At 40.2% G+C, this 23,185-nt stretch overlaps 1 protein-coding gene across 11 annotated transcripts in view; it reads left to right on the top strand.

Annotated features, from left to right (window-relative positions):
* Positions 1 to 23,185, top strand: part of KNDC1 (kinase non-catalytic C-lobe domain containing 1) — a 72,756-nt gene that overhangs the window by 20,669 nt on the left and 28,902 nt on the right. For 9 of the 11 annotated variants that reach the window (XR_014168633.1, XM_081912606.1, XM_081912607.1 and 6 more), the window contains 8 exons: positions 10,117 to 10,263; positions 11,855 to 11,972; positions 12,601 to 13,568; positions 17,330 to 17,444; positions 18,261 to 18,332; positions 18,418 to 18,479; positions 20,904 to 21,062; positions 21,409 to 21,486. Coding sequence is in view for 10 of the 11 variants with exons in the window: in XM_081912606.1 (XP_081768732.1) it covers positions 10,117 to 10,263; positions 11,855 to 11,972; positions 12,601 to 13,568; positions 17,330 to 17,444; positions 18,261 to 18,332; positions 18,418 to 18,479; positions 20,904 to 21,062; positions 21,409 to 21,486 (1,719 nt within the window). In the remaining variant the exon portion in view is untranslated. The remainder of the gene's footprint in view (positions 1 to 10,116; positions 10,264 to 11,854; positions 11,973 to 12,600; positions 13,569 to 17,329; positions 17,445 to 18,260; positions 18,333 to 18,417; positions 18,480 to 20,903; positions 21,063 to 21,408; positions 21,487 to 23,185) is intronic. The other 2 variants (XM_081912612.1, XM_081912604.1) reach the window with 2 other exon arrangements.

The raw sequence follows: 23,185 nt of genomic DNA on the forward strand, positions 1-23,185 counted from the left end.
TTTTTCTCCAGTATTGCGCTATGCTGGAAAGAGATGATAGTGAATTTTAAATAAGGCTTGCAACAAAAATTCCCATTTGAGAATTATTTAATAGATTCATTTTATGCACTGCCACAGTAGGTTTCTGCTGGGGCTAACAAGCATTGCTAGTGTCATCTCAGTCTCAAACAGGCATTTGTCCATATTACAAAGCTGCCATTCAAACAGATATTGTAGATTACCAATATGTATCCCCCTGTTTTCTACATATGAAATGTTCTGTGTTAAGTTCTTGTATGGAAGCCATTTAAAGCTTTACACTGCTTTAAATTTCACATGCTTAATTGACCTTTGGGATAGACCTCCATTCCTTTTTGCTGCTTCTTGACTCAATGGGATGCATACAGAAAGGAGATTACTGAAGATATTTATAGTAGTATCATTTAAACGCAGCAGTAGGCTATTCACAAATGAAGAATGTTGTTCCTGAAATCTGTTGTCTCTCTGCTGCTGCCGCCCCCCTATTCCTAAACTTACCTCTGTTTTTATTCTCACCTCTATTTTTATTCATTTGGAACGTTTGCCTCCAGTTCTTATCACCAGCATTCTTTTTTGGGCAAGGTGGTGAAGAGAGCGATGGCGGAGAATTTGCAGGAGTTCCCAGACAATACAAACTATCTGGAGCAGTTTCAGTCTGTCTTCAAGCATTGTTTTGAGACTGAATCAGCCCTGATGGCCCTGATGGGTGACCTATGGTATATTGAGAGTAAGACAGGGCAACTGTGTCTCTGCTCCTGCTTCTCAGTCTGTTTGTGGCTTTTGAGGCTCAAGTAGTTTCCCTGGCTAGGAGTGCTTTTTTCGACCAAGGCTGGTGTGCCAACTTTGGCCTTTTTTGGACAGGGATAACATAGCTGTGGTAATTTACGCACTGGCAATCTCAAGACTTGATTATTGCAATGTGTTGCGTGTTCAGACCCATCGCCCTCCCCCTTAAATAAATTCACACATGACTCAAATTTTAGTTTTGGTTTTTGGCAGAATTTAGGCCACAACTTTATTGATTACAGAAAGCAAGTGGTTGCATAGGCTCTGGTTCGACTAGCTCCCTGCACTCCTGCAGGCAGCGCTGACCCAGGGCACCAGCATAGGTCAGCCAAGGTGAACACCTGGGAAAGTGAAAAGCCGGGAACAGGCTATGTCCACCACACAAATGTCCCCCTGGACTCAGGCACAGGCACAACCCCCTCACAGGCTTGACCAAACCATTGAGTCCCTGGATTCCTTTAACGGAATACACTTCACATAAGGATGTCGAGACCATTCTCCCATCCCTATCACCTGAACCAGTGCCTATCCGCAACCTTACAAGCTGTGATGATTTGCTATGGCAAAACCCAAATGGCAACAGCCAATCGGCCAAGTGGGGAAATTCCTACCGTGCCCCTGTCCCAACGACAAATGACACACGACGGCATAGCAAGGTCAATCACACAAATCCCTAAAATTAGGGAGAGGTGGGCGGGTGTTCTGAATGCACGAGCCAAAAGAGGAAGCTCTGGGTCATGTGCATGGGTATAAATAGGTCCCTCGATCTGTTTGGACTGTGCCCCATTGGTCAGATTGAACCCAACATTGAGGGACCTACCAATCGGGTGTTGTGGCAAACCAACCCAACCCACCTACAACACAGGAGGTCAGCCTCCAGGTCTCACCGCAACACGCACCCTCTTTTAGGGAGGACACAATCTCTGTGTGCAGCTACCCTTGGAAGAGCCAGCTGGTGCAAATTTCTGCAGCTAGACAGTCAATGGAGAGAGACTATCATATAATAGTGGTGCTTTAAAACTTGCACTCATGTGTAACTGGGCCAGGTTCATGGTTCTGGTATTAATTTTCAAGGCCCTTGTTAACTTGCAACTTGGCTCCATGATTTCTTAGGGACCAGCTGATTCCCTATATCACTGTCCAGTCACTGTGATATTTCAGGGGAGTCTCTGTTGGTGATCCTCCCATGGCTCAGCCACATAGATTGTAACTACTAGAAGCCATGCATTCAGTGTTATGGCCCAAGCTGGTGGAACTCTCTTCCAACTGAGACTGGACAAGTATCTTCCTTTCTGAACTTCAGGCATGTGACCAAGACTTCCATATTTCAGCAGACATTTTATGGTAGTGTTCAGTTTTGTTGTGAATTTTACTGTTCTTATTCATCATATCAGTTTGTTTGTTTTTTTGGTACATTGCTTAGACGTGTTGATGACTAAGTGATTTATCAATCAACCTAGCTTATGAATGTATTTTAGCTTTTGTATAAGATAGGGAATTTATAATATTTGAATGTGAATTTGCAATCTTTTCTCTCTTGTTCCTACTGTTTCTGTAACTGTGTTATAATCAACAAAGACCATCTTCACCACTACTTTGTCCTGAATTAGTGATGCAGCTGCTGTAGCACAAAATTTACTATGTTTTACTAAATAAATTTGAAATGGGCAATTGGCCAGGATAACTCCCAATTCCCTTTTCCAATGTGGCTTTGTTGCTCTATGGACCTTGCTGAGGTGTGTTTTATGGAATGTGATGTGATAAATGGAGTGTTTTATTAAAGCTGAATAGAGACTACAATTCTTTATATATTACTCATATAAGATGTGTAAAATCTTACTGAGACATTCTCTGCTTGATGACTGCATTTTCAAGACTCCTGTGCAAGAAAGATAGCTGTTTTCCATGGAAACAGAGCTAGAGAAAGTGGAAAGGCTCTCAAGCTCCTTATTGTTGAATTTCCCACAACTTTTCTATATATGTGGCCCTTCCTGCCTTCATAAAAGAGATTAGAACAACAGAATATTGTAGCAAAAATCCCAGAGTATTAAAATTGACATTTTAAGCCATAAGGGAAAGAGACTCTGTGCTGGCCAGCAGGTAATGGCCTTTTCCACCTGCCTTGCCCCACCCTCAAGCCCTAGGAGCCTTCATAAGGAATCTCTTTCCAGAGGAAGAGCTATGAGGGGAGAGAGAGAGACTCTGTTTGCCATCAGACAGTGGTTAGCCCCACCGCCAGCCCAAGGAAGCTTCAGAAGGCAGTTGTTTCCATGAGCATTATGTGTATCTGCATTTTAATGAGCTGAATAGAGTGAAAGGTTATGGGGGTATGGAGAGTGTGTCTGAACTTAACAATGCTTAGCTTATTTTTGGTTGCAATTTTGTTAATGTTGTTAATACTCTTTTATTGATTGATTTGTTAATCATATAATATGACTTTTGCTTTAATTGTGATGTTTGTTGTTTAGTCGTGTCTGACTCTACGTGACCCCATGGACTAGAGCATGCCAGGCACTCCTGTCTTCCACTGCCTCCCACAGTTTGGTCAAACTTAAGATGTTTAGTTGTTGTTTTTTAGCTGTAGATTTGTTAACCATTTTATAGATTGTAATTGTTTCACTGATTATTTGTTAATTACTCTATATGATCTATTCTCTGTTTGTGATGTTCCATTTTGTTCTATCATGTTATTGTTGTTTATTGTTTGTAAGCCACTTTGGGTGCCATTTGAATGAAAAGCGCCATAGGAATATAATAAATAAATTGAATCAATCACTCAGTTAGGTATTATGGTTGGAGTGTTGGAGGTGGGATCCACATTTGGCTATACACTTATTATGTGACTTCAAACCAGCTGTGATCTCTTTTACCTCACCTACTTTTCAGGGTGGTGGTTGGGATATTGTCAGGTTTGGAAGTTGTTGCTTGCGAGTAACCAGGCAGGACTCCGACCTGTCTTTTACAGCTTTTATTGGTGAAAAACTATTTACAGTGCAGAACCCCAAAATTCATGTCGGTCTTAGTCACTTGCAGAATCCGGGAGTGGCCCCTTCCAGTTTCTCCCCCAACATAATAACTTAGACACCTCAAATATCCACCTCCCCTCCATACGTTTCACCCCTCTGCGCAAGCTGGGCGACAGAAATGGCATGTCTGTTTCCTGGCCAGCCGGACTAGGTGAGGCTCTTGGGCTCTCAGTTGCATTTTCGAGCCCTTCCCTCGCCTGGCTACCCCCTTCCCGCTCTGCTCCACTGGAGGTGTGGCTTCCCTCGCTGCTGGACGAGGAGCTGCTCCTCAACAGCATCAGAGGCTCTCTGTATTCTCCTGCCTCCCTCCCCTGTTCTGATAGCAGTCTCCTGACAGATATAATGCTGGAGATGAAGAGAGGGAAGAAAAGCATACATGCTTTTATTTGGAGGCTCTTTGGAGAAAATGAGGGGTCAAAATATAATAAAACAATTACCTTCGAGATTTTACGTGCAACCATAAAGCTCACAAAAACCTACCTCTTGTAACTTTCGAAATTTTGATTCTAGCGAATGCTTTTCTCTTTCAAGAGGAGCTTTATTCATTTTATTCTTATGTGGTGAGTTAACTGACAAAGTATTTCAAAATGAACATGGATTGTTTTTATGGTGCATTTAATGGATTGCATTTTAGTTCACTACTTTGAGGGCTTTGGGGCCAAAATAAACTTCAGTGGCCATCAGAAACATGCCCGTTCAAAGAGCGTTTTAAACCTTGCATTTTTGGTTAGCTGAGAACATCAATAAGAGCTCTGCTGCATCAGACTACAAGCCTCCCTGGTCCAGCACCATTTCCCTCAGAGGCCGGCAATGCCACGGGAAGCCCAAGAGCAGACCATGAGCTCAGTCGCGTTCTCCTGCTCATGATCCTCAGCAGTTAGTAATCAGCTGTATGCTGCCTCTCATCCTTGAACTAATACACAGCTATCAATGACCAGCAGCTTGCTCACCTTTTCTAACGATGTTGTCATAGCTACTGTTGTTTGGTTTATTGTATTTGTACCCTGACTTCCTGCCAAGAGTGACTTCCAGAATGGCTTTTATGTGCTCTTCAAAGCCATAGCAAAGATATTTGACCATTTATTCAATGTAGATGCCTTTGTTGGTCGGGAAAATTAGTAGTGGATATATATGCTTGAATATCCTGGTTACAACCCTTCCTATGCCTGCATAACTCGGGATTATCCAAAACAGTTTTTTTAAAAAAAAATCTGTGCCAACTGCACTATGTCTTTTTCATCCCCCCCACCCCTTACATTGCACCTTGTACTACATACAGGGAATTGATGGTACTGCTGCTGTAGAGATGGCTGTAAGTGATAGGGTGCTGCAGTGGAGCAAATGGATCATTGTTGGACTGGCCCTTCTTTTAACAAATATGACTGTGCTCGCTCCTAGCCAGAAATTCCAGTATGAGCGATGCCTTTCCATACCACACTTCCTATTTTGTGGTACAAAATGCAAATAGCTCAGGCACTTGAATCAGTGTCAGTTGTCTCTGTTTGGAACATCCTGTTAGACTCTGCTTTCTGTATATAAGCTGTTGCACATTATTATCTGCAAATAATAAGTCCTCAGACAGAAGACTATTCAGACGAATAGTCTGACCTGGTATAAGGCAGTTTCCGAAAAAACATATTTGATGGTGACTTGTTTTGCCAAGGGGTTTTTATCTGATTGGGCTTTTGTTTCCTTGGAGCTTTTGATTTCAGAGAAATGGTGTCTCTGCTTTCAGGTAAAATGTGCCATGCCCTCTTAGGAGCTTCTTTATTATATGACATTGTGGCATGCCCTTGGGGCCCTTTAGGGAGTATTTTCCCCCCTTAAACTGGCATCCCAGGGAGTACTGAGGTAAGCCCATTTAAATGGATTTTGGGTTGCACCAGCATAATGCACCAGTACTAAAGCCAGCCTAAAATTCCCTTACAGACTCATAGCTGTCACCACCTGCTGAATTAAAAGAACAGTGGGGCTCTTTAAGTATCTTCAGGGGAGAGAGCTGACTGCCAAGTAACCAATCTCTGTCCACCTTACTCCCCCATATAGATAACACAGGCCTATTCAGAAGCTTGGCCAAGAACATCAGGAAAATAAAATGTGGTGAGATACCTTGATTTAGGGACACATTGGTTTGCTTTAACAGAATGAATAGATTTATTAACCAGAACACATTTATTTTGGAATTCTTTGCTTACTAGACTGTCTTTTTCTGGCTTTCCCATGAAGAGCAATTTTTGTTATTGGTCTGCTTTTGCTGTTCACTTTGGGTAATTTTGGATAGGGCTGTTTTATTGAGAGATTTGTATATTGCCCTTCACCAAAAATGGTAACAGGGCAATTTGAAATAATAAGATATTATTAATAGTAAATGCAGTTGTTGTCTTTTTATTTTATCTATGTATTATTGTATTTTTATTGTTAGCTGCCTTGGAAGAGTATACTTCTGCCAGTGAAGGTCATAGATCATGGCTGGCAAATTTCATCAGATATCAGCCAACTATTATTGTATTCTTAATTGCCTTGTATAAGCTGATGGAACAGAACAGTTTTCAGCAGGTACTGAAAAAACACTTCTGTTGGACAGTGGAATAGACTGATAGACTCCCTTAGAAGGTGGTGGACTCTCCTTCATTGGAGGTTGTAAAGCAGAGGTTGGATGGTCATCTGTCATGGTTGAGTTAGTTGAGATTTCTGCATTGCAGGGAGTTGAAATAGACTGGGTGAGTCTCATGGTCCCTCCCAACTCTACAGTCCTTTGATCTGTGAAAACTTGAAACAGAAGAAGAAGAGTTTCGATTTGATATCCCGCTTTATCACTACCCTAAGGAGTCTCAAAGCGGCTAACATTCTCCTTTCCCTTCCTCCCCCACAACAAACACTCTGTGAGGTGAGTGGGGCTGAGAGACTTCAAAGAAGTGTGACTGGCCCAAGGTCACCCAGCAGCTGCATGGGGAGGAGCGGGGAAGCGAACCCGGTTCCCCAGATTATGAGACTACTGCTCTTAACCACTACACCACACTGGCCTTCACCACAGAAGGCTCCTGTTGCATCTGTATTCCTCAAGACTGTGCTGATGACACAAAAGGCTTGGGGTTTTATTGCTATCAGATGAGCTTTGCCAACTCAGGGAGTGACCAAAGCTTCTGCAGATGATCAAACTATTGATTGACAAAGTGGCAAGTCTTACTTGAGGATACTAGGGGGTTGAAACAGAGCTTACTGCAATGGTCTGCATGTGATGGAATATCAAGGTATATTATTAGGTACAGCTTCTGGACAAGTGCCAGTGCCAGTGGCATTTCAGCACGGAGACAATTCTACAACACTGATACCACCAGTGAAAAAGCCCAACAGATTCCATTTGTTGATCTTAATGCTCTTAGCGGACAGTGGAGGGGAAGAGATGGTCTTTCAGGTTGTTTAGTTCTGATGCGATTTAGTTGTACCAACTGTTGTTTAGTTCTGAAGCTGAGGGTGTTCATAGCTTTATTATTGTAATAGATTGTTGTGTGGTAACTGGCAAGCCACCTCCAAGGCCTGCTCTCAGGGAAAGAAGCAATTTTAAGAATATCCCAAGAAAACTGTTAGATGATCTTGCAGAATCTTTATGTATTCTGCACATGTTTGATAGAAATTGAACTTTAGCTTAAAGATTTATTGTGGTGATGAGTCAGCTGAATTGCTAAGATCTTCTAGTTATTGTAGAAATTTTTGCTATTTTAAAAGCTGATACCTTGTTTCAAGTTCAGATTATCCTCTCCTACCATCTGATTACTCACCATTAACAATTGCAGTTATGGAGAGCTCTTTTGTCTCTTTGTTTGGATACTGTATCATGTTGAGATTGTTTTTTGGCGTTCTCATTAATCAGATTGAATTCCCTTAGAAACTTTATTATAGGACATGCTTCTCTAGGCTCAAGTGAGGCTAATGACTCCGGTCTGGAGCATTTTTCAACTTATTTACTTCAAATAAAGCAATTAATCTAGAATGGAATTCTTTTTGCCAACACCATTCATAGATTGCAACAGCTCTTCTTTCATGGATGTGGAGGGATTTTTAACCCGTTCTGGCCACTAACATGTGAAACATACCTTGTTAAATATTATGAAATGTATATATGCTGTTGCGTCATGAAAGATGCTAGATGGGTGGTGCAGTCCTTGTCTTATTCGACATCATGTCACTGATGGAATAGAGTTCCACTTGGCAGAAGCTACAGATTATAGCACTTATGGTGTAGATCAGGCATGTCCATTGTGTCAATCGCGACTGATCAGTTGATCACAGGATGAATGTTCATAGATCACGGCCTTCCCTCTGCTGGAGATGCACCCAAAGGGCTGTTGCGACGCCACATGTGCACCCAGTCAGGGAAGCAACCAGCAAGTTCCTCTCACTGCTGTGCATACCTGCCGTGTCAGGGGAAGCAACCGGCATCAGGAGAAGCAGACGGAGTGCCCCCCGCACCCTCAGAAGAAGAAGCCGGCGTCGGGCGCTCAGCTACCCTGCCCCATCCCTGGGTGGTAGATCACTGCCAGTTTTTATATCGGATCATAGATCACAGCTGGACATGCCTGGTGTAGATGATTCCACTTTAGATTCTGTTTCTCCATCTCACATAGTTGTACAGCTTTTCCTGGGTTTTCAATGCACCTGTGCCACTACTTCCTAGGATGAAGGAAGCCAAAGCCCTCCATGAAATGTGTGCTCACTGCAAACTGCTGTGTACCTCCTTCTTGTGCCTATAAGTAGATGCTAACACACAGTGGTTGTGTGGGGCAGGGGCTGTGTTTTCATGAAGCTGGAATTCTGTGGTTCTTCTCTCATTCCAAATACAACGCTGATTGAATTAGGGACATAGGATGCTTCTTTATACAGAATCAGATTATTGGTCCATCTAGCTCAGTATTGTCTATGTTGACTCATAGCAGCTCTCCAGGGTTTCAGGCAGTGAACCCACCCAGCTCTAGCTGGAGATGCTGCAGAGACCAATACAGGAGAAACATGTTTTGTTGCAGCTGGGGCAGATGAAGGCATCCACATGTGCTGATGGAGGGGTACAATGGTGTGTCTTCTTTCTGCATTCCTCTCAGCAGTCATTCCTCCTCTGCTCACTGCTACGTTTCCTACATGGGAAGTGTAAGCATATGTGAAAACCTCACATATGGATATTCTAAGCTGCCTAGTTGCTCACCTGTACCTACTGTACTGTATGCACTGATCAGCAGCAGGTCTCCATGAATTTTGTGTGGTCTTTTCCCATCCCTGCTTAGTTCCTTTTTCCCAGGAGGTGCCAGGGAGCCTTCCATATAGACAGCATATATTCCCCCACTGTGTATATTCTCTTCCTTTTCCATAGATCCAGAACTTTGTTTTAGCAGTCATCCCTGAACTGATGTACAGAATTATGAATTGGAAGCTTTTGCTAACCTGCATGCATGTAAGATGATGATTATGATGAACGACACACAGCTTTTCTCCCATGTAGCAAATTTTTGTCTTGTGTGAAACGATGCTTACACAGGGGTTTTCTTTTTGATGAGTTTTCTTCTTCTTCTTTACTAAAAGTAGGGAGGGTTTAAAAGGCTGTGTGTACATATATTGCAGATAATTAATCAGCACTGTCAAAGTTGCAGTGAATGGTTTTAATAGACTTGGAGAAAGCTCCACCTAGTGGAATGCTGCCAAATCATTTTTTCCCAATTTTTACCTGAAATCAGAAGCATTGCAATTACCGTATATGCAATATTCAGAGATGATTTAGATGCTCCTTCCCACTTGTGGTTGCTGCTGATAACTGCTTCCCTCTGTGGACAATCAAGATCATTGGCAGGAATACTTAAATGCTTCTCTTACTTGTATTGGTGTGCACACTTGGTACAATTGGATTACCAAAATTTGCTCACCCTCAGGGGCTATACGACTATAGGTTGTATATAAAGGCTGGTCCTTGCCTAAGATCTAACATTAAAGTTGAGTGCAGGCTTCCCCAATTTTGTGTCCTCCAGATTTTTCGAACTATAATTGCATAATCCCTGACTATTTTCTATGCTTGCTGGGGCTAATGGAGGGTGGCTCAAAACAGTTTGAGTGAATCACATTGCTGATGGCTGCTAGTATTTACATAAGGTGGGGAAAGTGTACTACAAGTGTATTACTTCATCTGTGGTCCACAAATGGCTTAAGCTGGTTTTGCTCATTTTAATGGAGCTAATTTGGTTTTAAGTGGGAACACGTGGTAGTTTGTACAATGTGTGCATTTTCTGTTTCCCAATTATTACAGGCACATATCTTTTCCTTGGGAGCTACACTAAAAGCAGCCCTCGAATATATCATGGAGCCTGGAACCGATTCAGAATTCAGTCAAGATCTGCATGCTTTGCTTGAACAAATGCAGGAAGAAAGTCCTAAAGAGAGACCAGATATTGAGGTAAAAAAAGAAGTGTGTGATTGGTTTTTTGCCTTGTTGTTTAGTCGTTTAGTTGTGTCCGACTCTTCGTGACCCCATGGACCAGAGCACGAACTTTCATATCATATGGGAACTTTCACATCATATTGACTTTTCCTGATGTGTCACCTTTAACATTCAACATTTCTCCACTCTTAAGTGATATCTTAGTTACTCTTTTGGAAGGCAGTTGCTTGATGGACAAAGCAACTATACTGTAAATACAGGGTTTAGGGGGGTGATACAGGGAAGAATGATTTCCAATGCAAAGTAGCCCAACACAGCACTTGAAACAAAGTGGCAGCTAAGCGACAAAGTGGCAGCAACAATACAAAAGCAACAGATGCTCACCATTCTGCATACTGTAATGCTAGGCACAAGAGTAATTGATAACCTTCTGTGTTGGAAGCCATAAGTGGTTGTAGTTGTTTTAAATAAGGCTAAATGTTTTGGAAAGAGAGCTTCCCTTAATAGCACTCATGTGCTTAATATTATATGTAAAGTGGTGCCTCGGGTTACGAACAGTCCTGCTTATGAACACTTCAGTTTACGAACTCCACAAACCTGGAAGTAGGTGTTCCGGGTGGCAAACTTTGCCCCGGGATACGAACACAATCCACTTCTGGGGCCGCAGGAGGCCTATGTTGGGATTGTCAGGTCAAGAATGCTTCGGGTTAAGAATGGACTTCTGGAACAAATTAAGTTTGTAACCTGAGGTACCACTGTATTCATATGCAGCAGAATTACCAAGAGAATGCAGATTTGTTTCCAGGAAAGGGAACGGGTAAGGACTCATGACCCTTTCTTACACTAGCTGTTTCTTTTGACCAGTGACAATTTAGCATGGGCTAGACAGGATGTGCTAAAAACATGAATGGAGGTGTAAGTGAACATCAGTGAAATAAGTATAAGGGACTTTTTCTCCTTGGAATTTTAGGGACTGACAAACTACACGTAATGTTTGGATGACTACTGAAGTTTCCCAACTTGTATCAGAAAACAATAATAATAATGAAACAATGATAGCCACTTCAACAAAGTGATATTGTAGTTTGAGCTCTCTAATGTCTGTAAGGAAAAAATATCTCTCTTTGCTTGAGGGTAGCTTCCCATTTACCATTGAAACATGGCTCTGTGCTACTGAGTATGAACCTCTCTACATGTACAACATTCCAGGAATGATGGCTATGGAGTTTATTATTAATTCAAGTCTGAAGAATACAATTTTAACTAAAAACAATGAATTTCATAAATAGGCAAATCAGCCTATTTAAATATATTTACAGTTGGTAAAGATTATTATAATTATAATTAATACTTTGTTGAACTATTAATTGAATTAATCCATTATAAAACATTTTAAAATGCTGCAGTTCAAATTAATCTCTGCTAAATCTTGTAGAAAGGCTACAGTTGGGAAATAATGTTCCCTTACAGCTCCTGAATGGCCTTGCTTCACAAATGCAAAATCTTGATGTTTCCTAGGGAATGCTAATCTCTTGTATCATGTTGAAGTCCATGTCCTGTATGATAACTAGGTATTAAATGCTTTACTTTACAATTATCATTATAGACTGTCATATCATTGAGTAAAGAGAACCTGAAGCTTTCTTCCTCGAGTGATATTTGCCAATGCCTCTCTGCAATTGGAAGAAGAGTGCTTTCAATTGAGTCATGTGGCAACTTTCACGGTATGCTTTCGATAATGTAGCCCATTTGTGTAATGGAATCAAGAGCATTTTTTCTTGCTAAAGATACAGAACCCAAGTAATTATAAACGGTGGGAGGAATCCAGGTCCCTTTCTACCGTATTAAGTAAAAAAATTTTTTTTTCCATTGTTAACTTACAGTGAATTTTCATGCTCCTGTTATTTCATGTCTTCAGATATTTTTATGATAGTCACATATCCTGTTTTGCTAGCAAATACTTAGGATTAAGCACAACTGCTGCAAAAGTAGAGTCCCGCACCCTCTAGTACTGTACTAATTTTGCATGTTGAGATTGTCAGACTAGCACATATGTGAATGGGGCAGTTGGTTGTGTGGCTATTTGCTGCCTATCGTATAAACACCTTCTGTCATAGTGGAGGGGAAAGGTGGTTTGAAATGCCTTTGGGATGCTGCATTAAAAGCCATCTGTGGTTTGGTTCTCTCTAAAAAGCCAACCAACTTTTGATAGCAGTCTCTTCCCAACTGTAGGGCAGCATAAGGTGTGCATGTAATATCAGTGAAAGCTGCTTGTAATTTGGATGGGATGAGGAGATGGAGGGGGAGAAAACCAGAAATGTTTTTAATAAGAACATCTGTCTTTGTGCCCAGACAGTTGTGATAACTTGTGGAGTGGAAAAGTCTATGAGAGGATTTCACCTTATGAACAGTGCACAGATTACAATTTAAGAGAGCATTCATCTCCAGAGGTGGAAGACTTGGAAGTTGCGAGTGGTGGAAATTCTTCACACACGTATACCATGAATGACAGGAATGATGATATAAAAGAAATTAAAACCAACTCAGTGCATGAAAATGTTTGCTGTCAGCATGTTTCAACTCAGGTCACAAACTGTAAAGAGAACAGCAATAACAACAACTGCAAGTGTGTGAATCTTGTCTTAGACACAAAGCCATGCACAAGTGAGTTGGAGGAAGATGCATTAAAAAGAAACTGCTCGAGGAAAGTAAAAGCATTTCCAAAGCTGCCGTCTGAATCTGAGACAGACCCAAGAACTTTCTTCCCCTTTGTAAGTCATAGCAGACCACTAACAAGGAAACAATATCCATTACAGCCCAAGTCATTATCTCAAGTCAATAATGAGAATGCTGCTTTAGAGGGAAACTTAAGTCATTGTGATGGAAATAATGAACTTGGATTAAAGGCAGCAGATTTCCAGGAACCAAATAATAATTTAGATGAATTTTACAAGAACCCAGAAGTATCTTATCAAATCTACAAGCCGACCTGCAATGATAAAAAAGCATATATTCTTCCATACACTCGTATGGGTTCTGAAACTTCAAACAACTATGAACCAGACAAATCAAATTCTGACTGCAAGATACTAAAAAACCATAAATCATGGGAATACTGTGGAGAAACTTCCACAAGGTCAAATGAAAGCAGTCTGTTGCATATTAACAGGATGACTACGGGGCTTAGAACATTTAATGAAAATGGATGTAGCTCAAGCCTGCTAAATTCTCCAGAACAAAATCACAGTGAGATGAAAGACTATTATGTTGAAGAGAAACAATATGAAGGCAGGGAGTCAGAAATGAGAAACAGCAAGCAGGTAGTAGAAACAGAAACTTCTTTTTTAAAATTGTCTTGAATGTGCCATTGAAGGGACATAGTTAATTTTGGGGGATGGAGAGGGTTGTCTTCCTTGGAAACGTCGTAACTCGCTTACATTGTGCGTGCACTATAGTCAGCAGCAATTAGTTGAGCGCTTTCATTATTACCAAAGGATTTAATTAGTAAGGATCTGAACTGAGGTGTGTGGTTGGTGAGCCTTTGATGTTTTGACATTTGTATGGTTAACTTTAATTGAATTGAACTAGTACTATAGATTTAAATTGCACTATACTTTTGTCAGAATAAATTAAAGGTAATTATCTGCAGATAGAAATCATCCTGAGTCACTCAATTTGCAGTCAGTTTTGTAAGAAATAAATTCTCTGGTTTCTTTTCTGCAGCTAAGTTAGTGTCGTGTGGCCTTGGCAACCTACTTATTTAGTGCCTTGCCATGCAGTTGAGCAATGTGCCCTCTCCTCCCTGCCACCACTGTGAATTGTCCAAGAAACATTTATGAGAGTAATGCACCAATAGTGGTGAATGGCTCCATCTGAATGACTTGCTTTATAACGACAGCAGCAATGTGGAGGAATTTAAAGCAGTTTAAACATATATTTGCTGTAGTGTCATTAATTTATGTGTGTCTTATGATACACTCTCTCTTCTTTGTCATAGCATACATTGAGATATTAAAAATTAGTAGATTCATAGGTAGGTTTAAAATTCTTTGCTGATTTTGGCTAATATATATGAATTAAATTAGTTTGACTCAATGTGAAGATATTTAGGTTAAAGTCCCCATCTTAGAGATGGAGAAGATTACTTTTCCAGCAAATGTTCTCTCTCTCTCTCTCCCTCACTCTCCCCCCCCCCCAACCTGTGTTTCACTTGCATGAGCTTGAGTAAGGTTTGGTACATAAGAGGTGTGATTCTTTCAGAAAGAAAAATTTGAACGTTGAGTGCTATGGTTAGCTTTCTTCTCTGCTGGTTAATTTTGCATAAGAAATTGTTCACCGCTAGGAAGAGTCAAATAAACAAAATCTAGAATTTCTAGTAGTATTGCTTTAGAAGCACTTGCAAACTTGTTTTATCTGGCCCCAAATGAAGGTGTGAGACATTTTAGAGACTGCTGCATTGTGGCAAGAGACTACAAGGTTGCATATTAGAACTTGGTATCAGCAATCTTTTGTAACAGACAGGCGTCTCTGATTCTTGTCACTAACCCTTTCATCCTGAATAACTGAAATTATATCTATGCAAGGTTGTTTAGCTTCCCTTTATTCTACAGTTTTGGGTGCCATAAGGTACATAGGCATTGCTTTCTGATTTCCCTCACCCACCACCAAATTACATATTACCACTAATTTTTCAAAGGCTTTGCAATACCAATGATCTTTTCCATTGTGGCATGCATTTCCTAGATTGGGGATTCCATTTCTCATAAGTTGCACAAGAATCATTTTGTAACTTTGATCATGCAGCTCCTTTTGCAGCTGACTTTGATTCATGCAGTTCCATGTGAGCTTTCCCCATTCTCTTCAGTGCTGGAGGTTGTGTTTAAAATGTAGTGCTTGTGTGTGTGACATTTTCTTGACCTTAGAGAATATAGAAATCCCCCTTCTTGTGCAGACTTTGGTGTGCTCATTGGAGTCCAGTCCATTGGTTTTGGTGTTCTGTTTTGTCCCATAAATAATGCCTCTCTGCATTTCCTAAGTGGTTAGTATGCCTTCCTTTATGCTATAACCTTGCTTTCTTTATTCTCTGCCAAACATTGCCAAACCTGTTTGCCTGCTGGCTTCAAAACTGTATCTTTAGAATTCTTTTAAATGGCTTTTTCTTTGCAATTCTCAAATAAACACTTTTATCAATTCAAGCGTGACTGGAGCTCCTTTTTCCTCTAACCTACATAATTCCAGCCTTTATATCTCATCTCTTTTCATGCAGTTGCTAGAGTGTTTAGTGTGGGAAGCTACAGCTTGTGTGTGCATTCTTTCTATTGCTTTCTGCCAGTGGCCTTAAACCCTTTAAAGTGACAGAAGTGAAAACCAAGTAAAATTTGTGCATCACCTTAAACTACAGTTGAGCTAAACTGGTATAGAGGTGAAACAAAATTTAAAAATTCCTTCCAGTAGCACCTTAGAGACATGTGCTGTTGCATGTTGTTGCTGAAATCATGGTTGCCTTGCTTCTCCCCCACTACAAACGCAATGCTGGGAATTTGGTCACATTACACCATACAATTCGGGCATTTTAGAGCACACATGGCTCCCCCCCCCCCAAAAAAAAATATCCTGGGATTTTAAATTTGTTTAGGGTGGTCTGATTGTAGGTCTGCGATAGGTGAGCTACAGTTTCCCCTCCGAAAAATGACCATGTTCTAAATGTCCTGCATTCTAGATGTACTCAGAGAAAGAGTATCTGAAAAAATTACTCTGTGATTTGGTCTTGCAGTAAAATTGTGTTTGATGTTTTTAAACAAAGGAACAAAGCAAATGTGTTTTAAACAAAAGCGACAAGAATTGTTTCATTTAAAAAACAAACCCCTGAAATTCAGTGCTTGGTTTTGATTTATCCCTTTATAACAATTACGTTTTATGCAGCTCACCTATAAAGGGATGGTAGGTCTGAAGTGTTTTGACATCTGCTTTAGTATTATAAGGATGCATAAAAGGCAGATAATTTTAACCTCAGTGGATCAGCAAAGACATGTTTATCCTGTGCTGCAATATGAGTTTGCAGTAACATGTAATTCATGTTCAGTAAACTTCTCAGTAACCCCTCTCTGATGTCTTACTGGAGAGTCAAATGCTGCCTTTTGTATAAAGAAAAGAAAAGGGAATATTAAAAATTGAGCAGGTCAGGGAAAAGGTAAGGCCTTCTGCTTGGCATGTTGGTTTTATAAATATAGGGGTTTTTTTTGTCATATGGCAGCAGTTAAAGCTAGAGCTCTTACAGTCTTGACATCTTAAGAATCCAGCAACAGAAAACACCATGCGAGATTGCTGACTTTGTAGTTTGGCTCTCGGTGCTATCAACCTGTTTCTGTGAAATATATAATACCAATCTTTTTGTTGGAGCAGTAAGTTAATATCCTGCTAACTTTGCTAGCGATGTTTCTTATATTCTGGGAATAAAAGGCTTGCCACAAAATACTTATCTTTCCATATCATTTTTGCTTGTTTCACAGGAGAGCTCTAAGTAGTGGTGAAGCTTTTAAAGTAAGATGTACAAAGCACAGCTGCCAAGGTAGATCAAGTTTTAGAGCAGGCAGGTTAGAGATGACAGATATAGCTGAAGAGGTTCTGACATGTTGCAAAGAATAGACTGGAGTTTTATTAAGGACAAAAATAGCCTATTCTCCTCTTCTGTTGTCTTTTACAAAGTTTAATTTTAATTGAATCTTATTTCGAAAGTTGAGACCTTCTTAACATGCTGCTAGATTTGGAGAGGTTAAACAGGATACATTAGCTAGCATTTGCTAATCAATAGAGGTCCCAATCATTGTGCAATTGGTCAGACATTTCCCCTACTTTCCCTAAACACTCTAATAGTTGGAAAGCTCCACAGTGGAACCAGTTACATTTTTACGGTTCTCCTGGTTCTTAGTATACTGTATATCTATTAATTTCATTTTTGTCTGTGGGGGAAACTTCCCTTCATATGCCAGTGGAAAAGGAATAAAACTATGATCTTGAATCAGTGAATTTGGCTTCAGAAATGCTTTTTGTCTCTTAACTGTCCTTAATATTTTGTTTTCAGTCTGTTTTTCTGAAACGTCTCTTAACACAGTATGACAAACCACTGAAAGACTATGAGCTCTGGGCTTTATGCCATGAATGCTTGCTTGCTATGGAAACCTATACAATTTATCCAGGTAGGTCTTCCTTAATCTCTTCTTTTTACACTAATATATTTTATTATCTTGACATTAAGGCCACATCTTTCTGCAAACAGGTGTCTGGGCCCTGGTGAGGAGAAGGTGGATTGGCATTTGGGAGGTACACATTGATCTATGGTTTATAAATTATGGCCAGTGCTATGTGGCATGCCAAGAGGTGGGGGCAGCTGAGGAGAAGGCTATCTTCTGATGGTTGTGATACCACTGGGAGCAATGGCTGTTGGAAAAACCCTGGTGCCTGCTTCTCTTCCTTAAGAGTTTATTGAGACAGCCAGCTGGCTCATCATCTGTTGTAAGGATATACACCCCAGTATGTAGGGTATCCCATCCCACCTGAACTTGAGAAGTAGAGATCTTCATGTGGAAATTTGTTTCTACTCATGAGGGAGGACGTCAAAATAGGCAGATTTTGTTCTACAAGGGAAGATGGGGCAAGTCAGTGTCTTGGAGAGCATTCATTTTTTGGGAAAGGAAGTTTGTTTGTTTTAAACAAACTTTCTTCCATTATGATGGCGGAATATTATGTACTGTATTATGATATTACAAAGTCCTTGCTATAAATTAAGACTCTTTTTCATCTTTTGTGATACTGCAGGGCCTACAATGTTTAGATGTACTTAATTTCTGCTTTATTTTGTTTTGCTTTTGTCTGAACAATCCCTGTAGCACAAATCTCTGAATGACTCAAGTATAATTTATTTTAGAATATATACAGTCCAACAAATGAGTTTATGAAAGCAAGACTTTGTTGTTTTCCCAGCAGTTCTAATATTTAAAATACCTGTTTTTCAGCATACTTGTGTTTAGACTCTGTCTTGATTAACAGTGATGGAAGTGTTCAGTTTGTTCCACCTGAAAGTGAAGGTAATTTAGCATGCTGCTAATTTTATGAATTTCTATTTATTTTTGTCACCAAGATAAAAATAGATCATTTTTTTTAATACTTTAGGCTCATATGATATGTTTTATTTGGCTCCTGAGACAGAGGAAGAGGATTATGTTACTGAAAAGGTATGGTGACATGTTACAAATATGGTTGTTTCCTTTAAAAGTTAAATAGAAGAACATCTTTAAAGAAAATAATGGGCACATTTTCTGGTTTACATACTAGTTTGTGGTGCCAAGATAGCTCCATCTTATACTATATTTACACAGTAGTTTCCCATGGCACCTTAGAGTACTATCTTATGCTTTAAAAAAAATTAGGCAAACCTTTTTGCTTAGGTAAAGGTAAAGGTACCCCTGCCCGTACGGGCCAGTCTTGCCAGACTCTAGGGTTGTGCGCTCATCTCACTCTATAGGCCGGGAGCCAGTGCTGTCCGCAGACACTTCCGGGTCACGTGGCCAGCGTGACAAGCTGCATCTGGCGAGCCAGCGCAGCACACGGAACGCCGTTTACCTTCCCGCTGGTAAGCGGTCCCTATTTATCGACTTGCACCCGGGGGTGCTTTCGAACTGCTAGGTTATTATCTTATGCTTTTTTAAAAAATTAGGCAAACCTTTTTGCTTAGCCAATACTTTAGTCACTAGAATATTTAATGCAACTAAAAAGATATTTAAGAGTCTTCCCCTCCCCTTTTCTTAAGTATCAAAACAGACTTGACATTATTCCCACAATTACTAATATTTTTAAAAAGTAATTAGTTGCTGCAAGGGCCTTACAATCTGGATTAGAATCTCTCTCTGTGTGTATGTGTGTGTAAGGGGCAGTTTAACCTTTTGTTAGGTCCATTATGGTCCTAATTTGGATTGGGGATTCTTGCTGCTCCTGTTTTACTCTTTCAAAAAAAATATTAATTATAATAATGCCACATCTGCTTTCTAGCTTCTAGTTCAAGCAGTACAGGTTTGGCTGTGACATTAGACTTCATTTATTGTAGCTTGAGGCAAACTCAAAACTGAAAGTGAAAGCTGTGGCACTGTACTCGAGATTTGTAAACAATAGTGCAAAGTAAAGTTTTTACATTTTAAGAATATTTCAAATTAACCTCATTTTGTGGATGTTTTGAAAAAACGCCAAGTGGTAGCACAATATGTTGTTCTGGTTAATTTTAGAGTAATTGCGTTTGGAGAATATAAAGACCAAACTAGGCTTAATGTTTGTTATGTAGTGTGGTGTTTCTCAATTCATTTTTGTTAATAGTCAGCGTCTAGCGCAGGGGTCAGCAAACATTTTCAGCAGGTGGCTGGTCCATTGTCCCTCAGACCTTGTTGTCACTCTAATGGGAATCAGACCTCCATTGCCAATAGCTTGCTGGAGGGTGCCTGAAACCAAAGTGGGGCAAAGGATTAATTCCCCCCCCCTTACACTATGGTTCTGATTTGGGTCCCTTGCCCCCCAGTGCCTGCTATTTGTTTAATCAAGGCTCTGCAGCCACAAACTATGTGACAAAATGTGAAGTTTACTTTGGCCCCAAGAGAATGGGCGAAATTGACTTCTTCTGTTCTTCTATCTTAACGGCGGTTAAGCATTAATAGAACATTTTCCTGTGCTGATCAGATGTTTTATGTGCAATATATATGCATTTGTTGTGCATACGCTTCTCATCTCAAGTTAGCGCTTTGAGTACAATATCACCTACACCCAAATATGAAATACTGTATACAGTGGTACCTCGGGTTACAAACACTTCAGGTTACAGACTCCACTAACCTGGAGGTAGTACCTTGGGTTAATAACTTTACCTCAGGATGAGAACAGAAATCGCATGCTGGCGGCGCAGCAGCAGCGGGAGGCCCCATTAGCTAAAGTGGTGCTTCAGGTTAAGAACAGTTTCAGGTTAAGAACGGACCTCCGGAAGGAAGTTCTTAACCAGAGGTACCACTGTATATTTGAAAACAATGTACGACGCATTGACAGGGAGCAGTCATTGCTGCTGCAGATTGCTGTCTGCATTATCGTTGTGTGAACATCGCAATGAGAAAGTTTCCCTTTTCTTTTCCCTCTCCCCATATCCAGCTATGCTATTTTACAAACCTTTTCCTTTCTATTTAATTTTGTAAGCTTTAATTCTTTTTGGAGGCTTTGTGTTGTTCTGCTATGCTATGTCTGTTCTACACAGCACATCTAGTCAGATTTTAGAGGCCTCCAAAGTCTTGAACTGCAACAGTGCTTTCTGACGATTCAGTGGTACTAACTCAGTGGTGACCAACGTGTGCTTGTGGCATGCTTTCGGTGACCATGAAGGAAGGTGCATAGTTATGCTATGCTGTGCCCTGACCTCAGGTATGCCTGGGGTTGGCTCAGTTGCCTGTGCTGATGCCGGCAGGTATGTCAGCACAGCCATTTGTAGACTGTGCTTTTAGTGAATACCCACCCTTGCGCCGGAGACCTGAAATTGGCTGCTTTAAGTATATGTATTTAAGAGCCGGGTTCAATCTGAGTGGGAGTCGTCCAGTGACTTGGTTGCCTATTCACGGTGCCATTTCCCACAGGTCTGTATTTACTGTATTGCTGCAATTTTGTGGAGAGCTGCAAAACATAATTTCCCACCTGATCACAAAATAGTGTTGCCAAGGAAACTGAAGAATTTTCTTCTGGATATGGCTAGACGAAAGTCAGAAGACAGGCCTTCTCTGGCAGATGCAATTAAGGTGATTTAAATTATGCAATTTCTTTTTTTCAAAAATTGTAAAGATGTATTTTATTCCTGCAAATTATTCTGGTACTGAAGATAAATTTCTTTTTTCTTTTCTTTTTTTTGGTAACAACTCTAAGTTAAGGAGTTGATAACTGTACTCGGTTTCATTCCTCAGTGGCTCCAATGAGAACCAAGGTGTAGCGTTTTGTTGTTGTTTAAAAACAATATTGAAGTATAGCAACTTCAGATTAGTTGTGATAAAATAATACTCCTAAATTTAAAATTATTTGCAAAATTATTTCTAATTTTTGCGCCTATCCTCTGTCTAATACTAAACACTTCAAAATGCTGTTTTCTAGACATGTGATAGCTATCTTCTTGAACAAAGAATAAGCAGCAAGAAGGTTCTGGCATGTTTAACCAGATCTGCCTTCCAGGTATGAGTGTTTACCTTCATGTGCTCAGAAATAAATAAATAAATGAGAATTTCCACAAAGCTTCTTAGAACTAGATTTGGCTCCATGAAACTCTTCTGTCACCTCCCATTTCTGTACTCTGCAACTGGCTTTAAATATCAATTATCCAATGCCTTGGTTAAATAAAATTAACATAACAGATCAATGTAATTAATATTTCTTTTTAACTCCATATGTAAATGTGTAAACCTTCTCTCATGTTTATGTAAACTGATCCTGAATCCTAACAACCACATCTACAATGACAACACTCCATAGAAACACTAGCGTTGGCTGTTCAAAAACCATTAAAGATGTGCCATATCTCAAATATCTTGAAGCACATCTCCTCCATTGTCCATGGAACTCTTGCTTAATTAAAGACAAGTTAAGGTTTCTGTCAGCATTGTACATTTTGCTGCAATATCTGGGGCTGCTTTACATGTGTTACAGAATCCTGCCTGCTTTATATACTGGGAGTAGCTCTTCTGCAAACTGGCCTACCTCCCAACTGGAAAAGTTTCATCAGCTAGTAATTTTCAAACCAGTGCTGTTGGGGCATGACTTGAAATCTTTATGTTGGCTGTCCCTCCACTATTATTTCCACTGCTCCCACATCAACATGGAATGCTGTCATATTTTAAAATTTTCTCTGTTTTGTGTTTCTATACAAAGAATAGAATCTAATCAAAACAAACTCAACTCTGTATATAATGAATGTAGAATATGCACTGAATGTCCCAATGCAATTGGTATTGCGACTCAAAATAATATAATATTATAATAATACCAATACAGAATTGTGTTTGTTTTGATGTGTTTCTAAAACAAGCCTGGATGAGAATAGCTTGTGTCCTCTGAGTAGCTCTTGCGCTGCATTCCTTCAAAGCTCTTTCTACTGTCTAGTCTTTCCTGGCCTTGTATTATCCTGGAATCTATACTGTACTTTTTGGAAGCTGACAGTTTCAAACTGTATGAGTCAAACTGTATGAGGTCAGCGTTGGCTTCTAGTGTTCAAGCTCCATTAATTAAAAACCCAGGAGCCACATAACACTATGCTTGGCTCAAATAAGGGTATTTTTTAGAGCAGAAAGAGAGTTTCGTATACCAGGCTAGTGGCTCTCCTGATTAAAGAACTTGTTCTACAAAAATGGCAAGAATGTGTGGGAAAGAGGTGCCTGGAAAGACAGCACCCTCCCTCTTTGCTTTTCTTGCTTGTTGCTATGGCAGCAGAATTGGAGCATGCTGGAATATGACCAAGAGATGCTTAGCCTTTTATATAAGTACCCTCAGTGGTTTTAGGGTAGCCTTGGACTTTGACAACGGCCATTTTGTCTGCCAGTTGACTCAAATGACCAAGAAGTGTACTAGTGACCTACAATTGCTTATTCGACTTCTCCCCAACTTCCCAGTGCATTTGGGAAATTAAATGCCACATTCCACACGTCCTTTTATTTCTGGTGCATTTGTTTTTGGGAGTGGGGGGATTCAAACCTGGTGATACATTCCTTCCAGGGCATATGTGCAGAAAATGTAGCTATTATTAATCCAGAGCAAGTTTCAACAATGTTTCACAATAGGAAGGAACAATTATGGCTGGTCTAGAAATATAAATGACATTGGGCTCAAGGACTTTGCTCTATGCTTTTATTCTTTTGACTCCTTTGGAATTGAAAGTATT

Source organism: Podarcis melisellensis (genome assembly GCF_964234715.1).
Source record: "Podarcis melisellensis genome assembly, chromosome: 5".
Taxonomy (NCBI): domain Eukaryota; kingdom Metazoa; phylum Chordata; class Lepidosauria; order Squamata; family Lacertidae; genus Podarcis; species Podarcis melisellensis.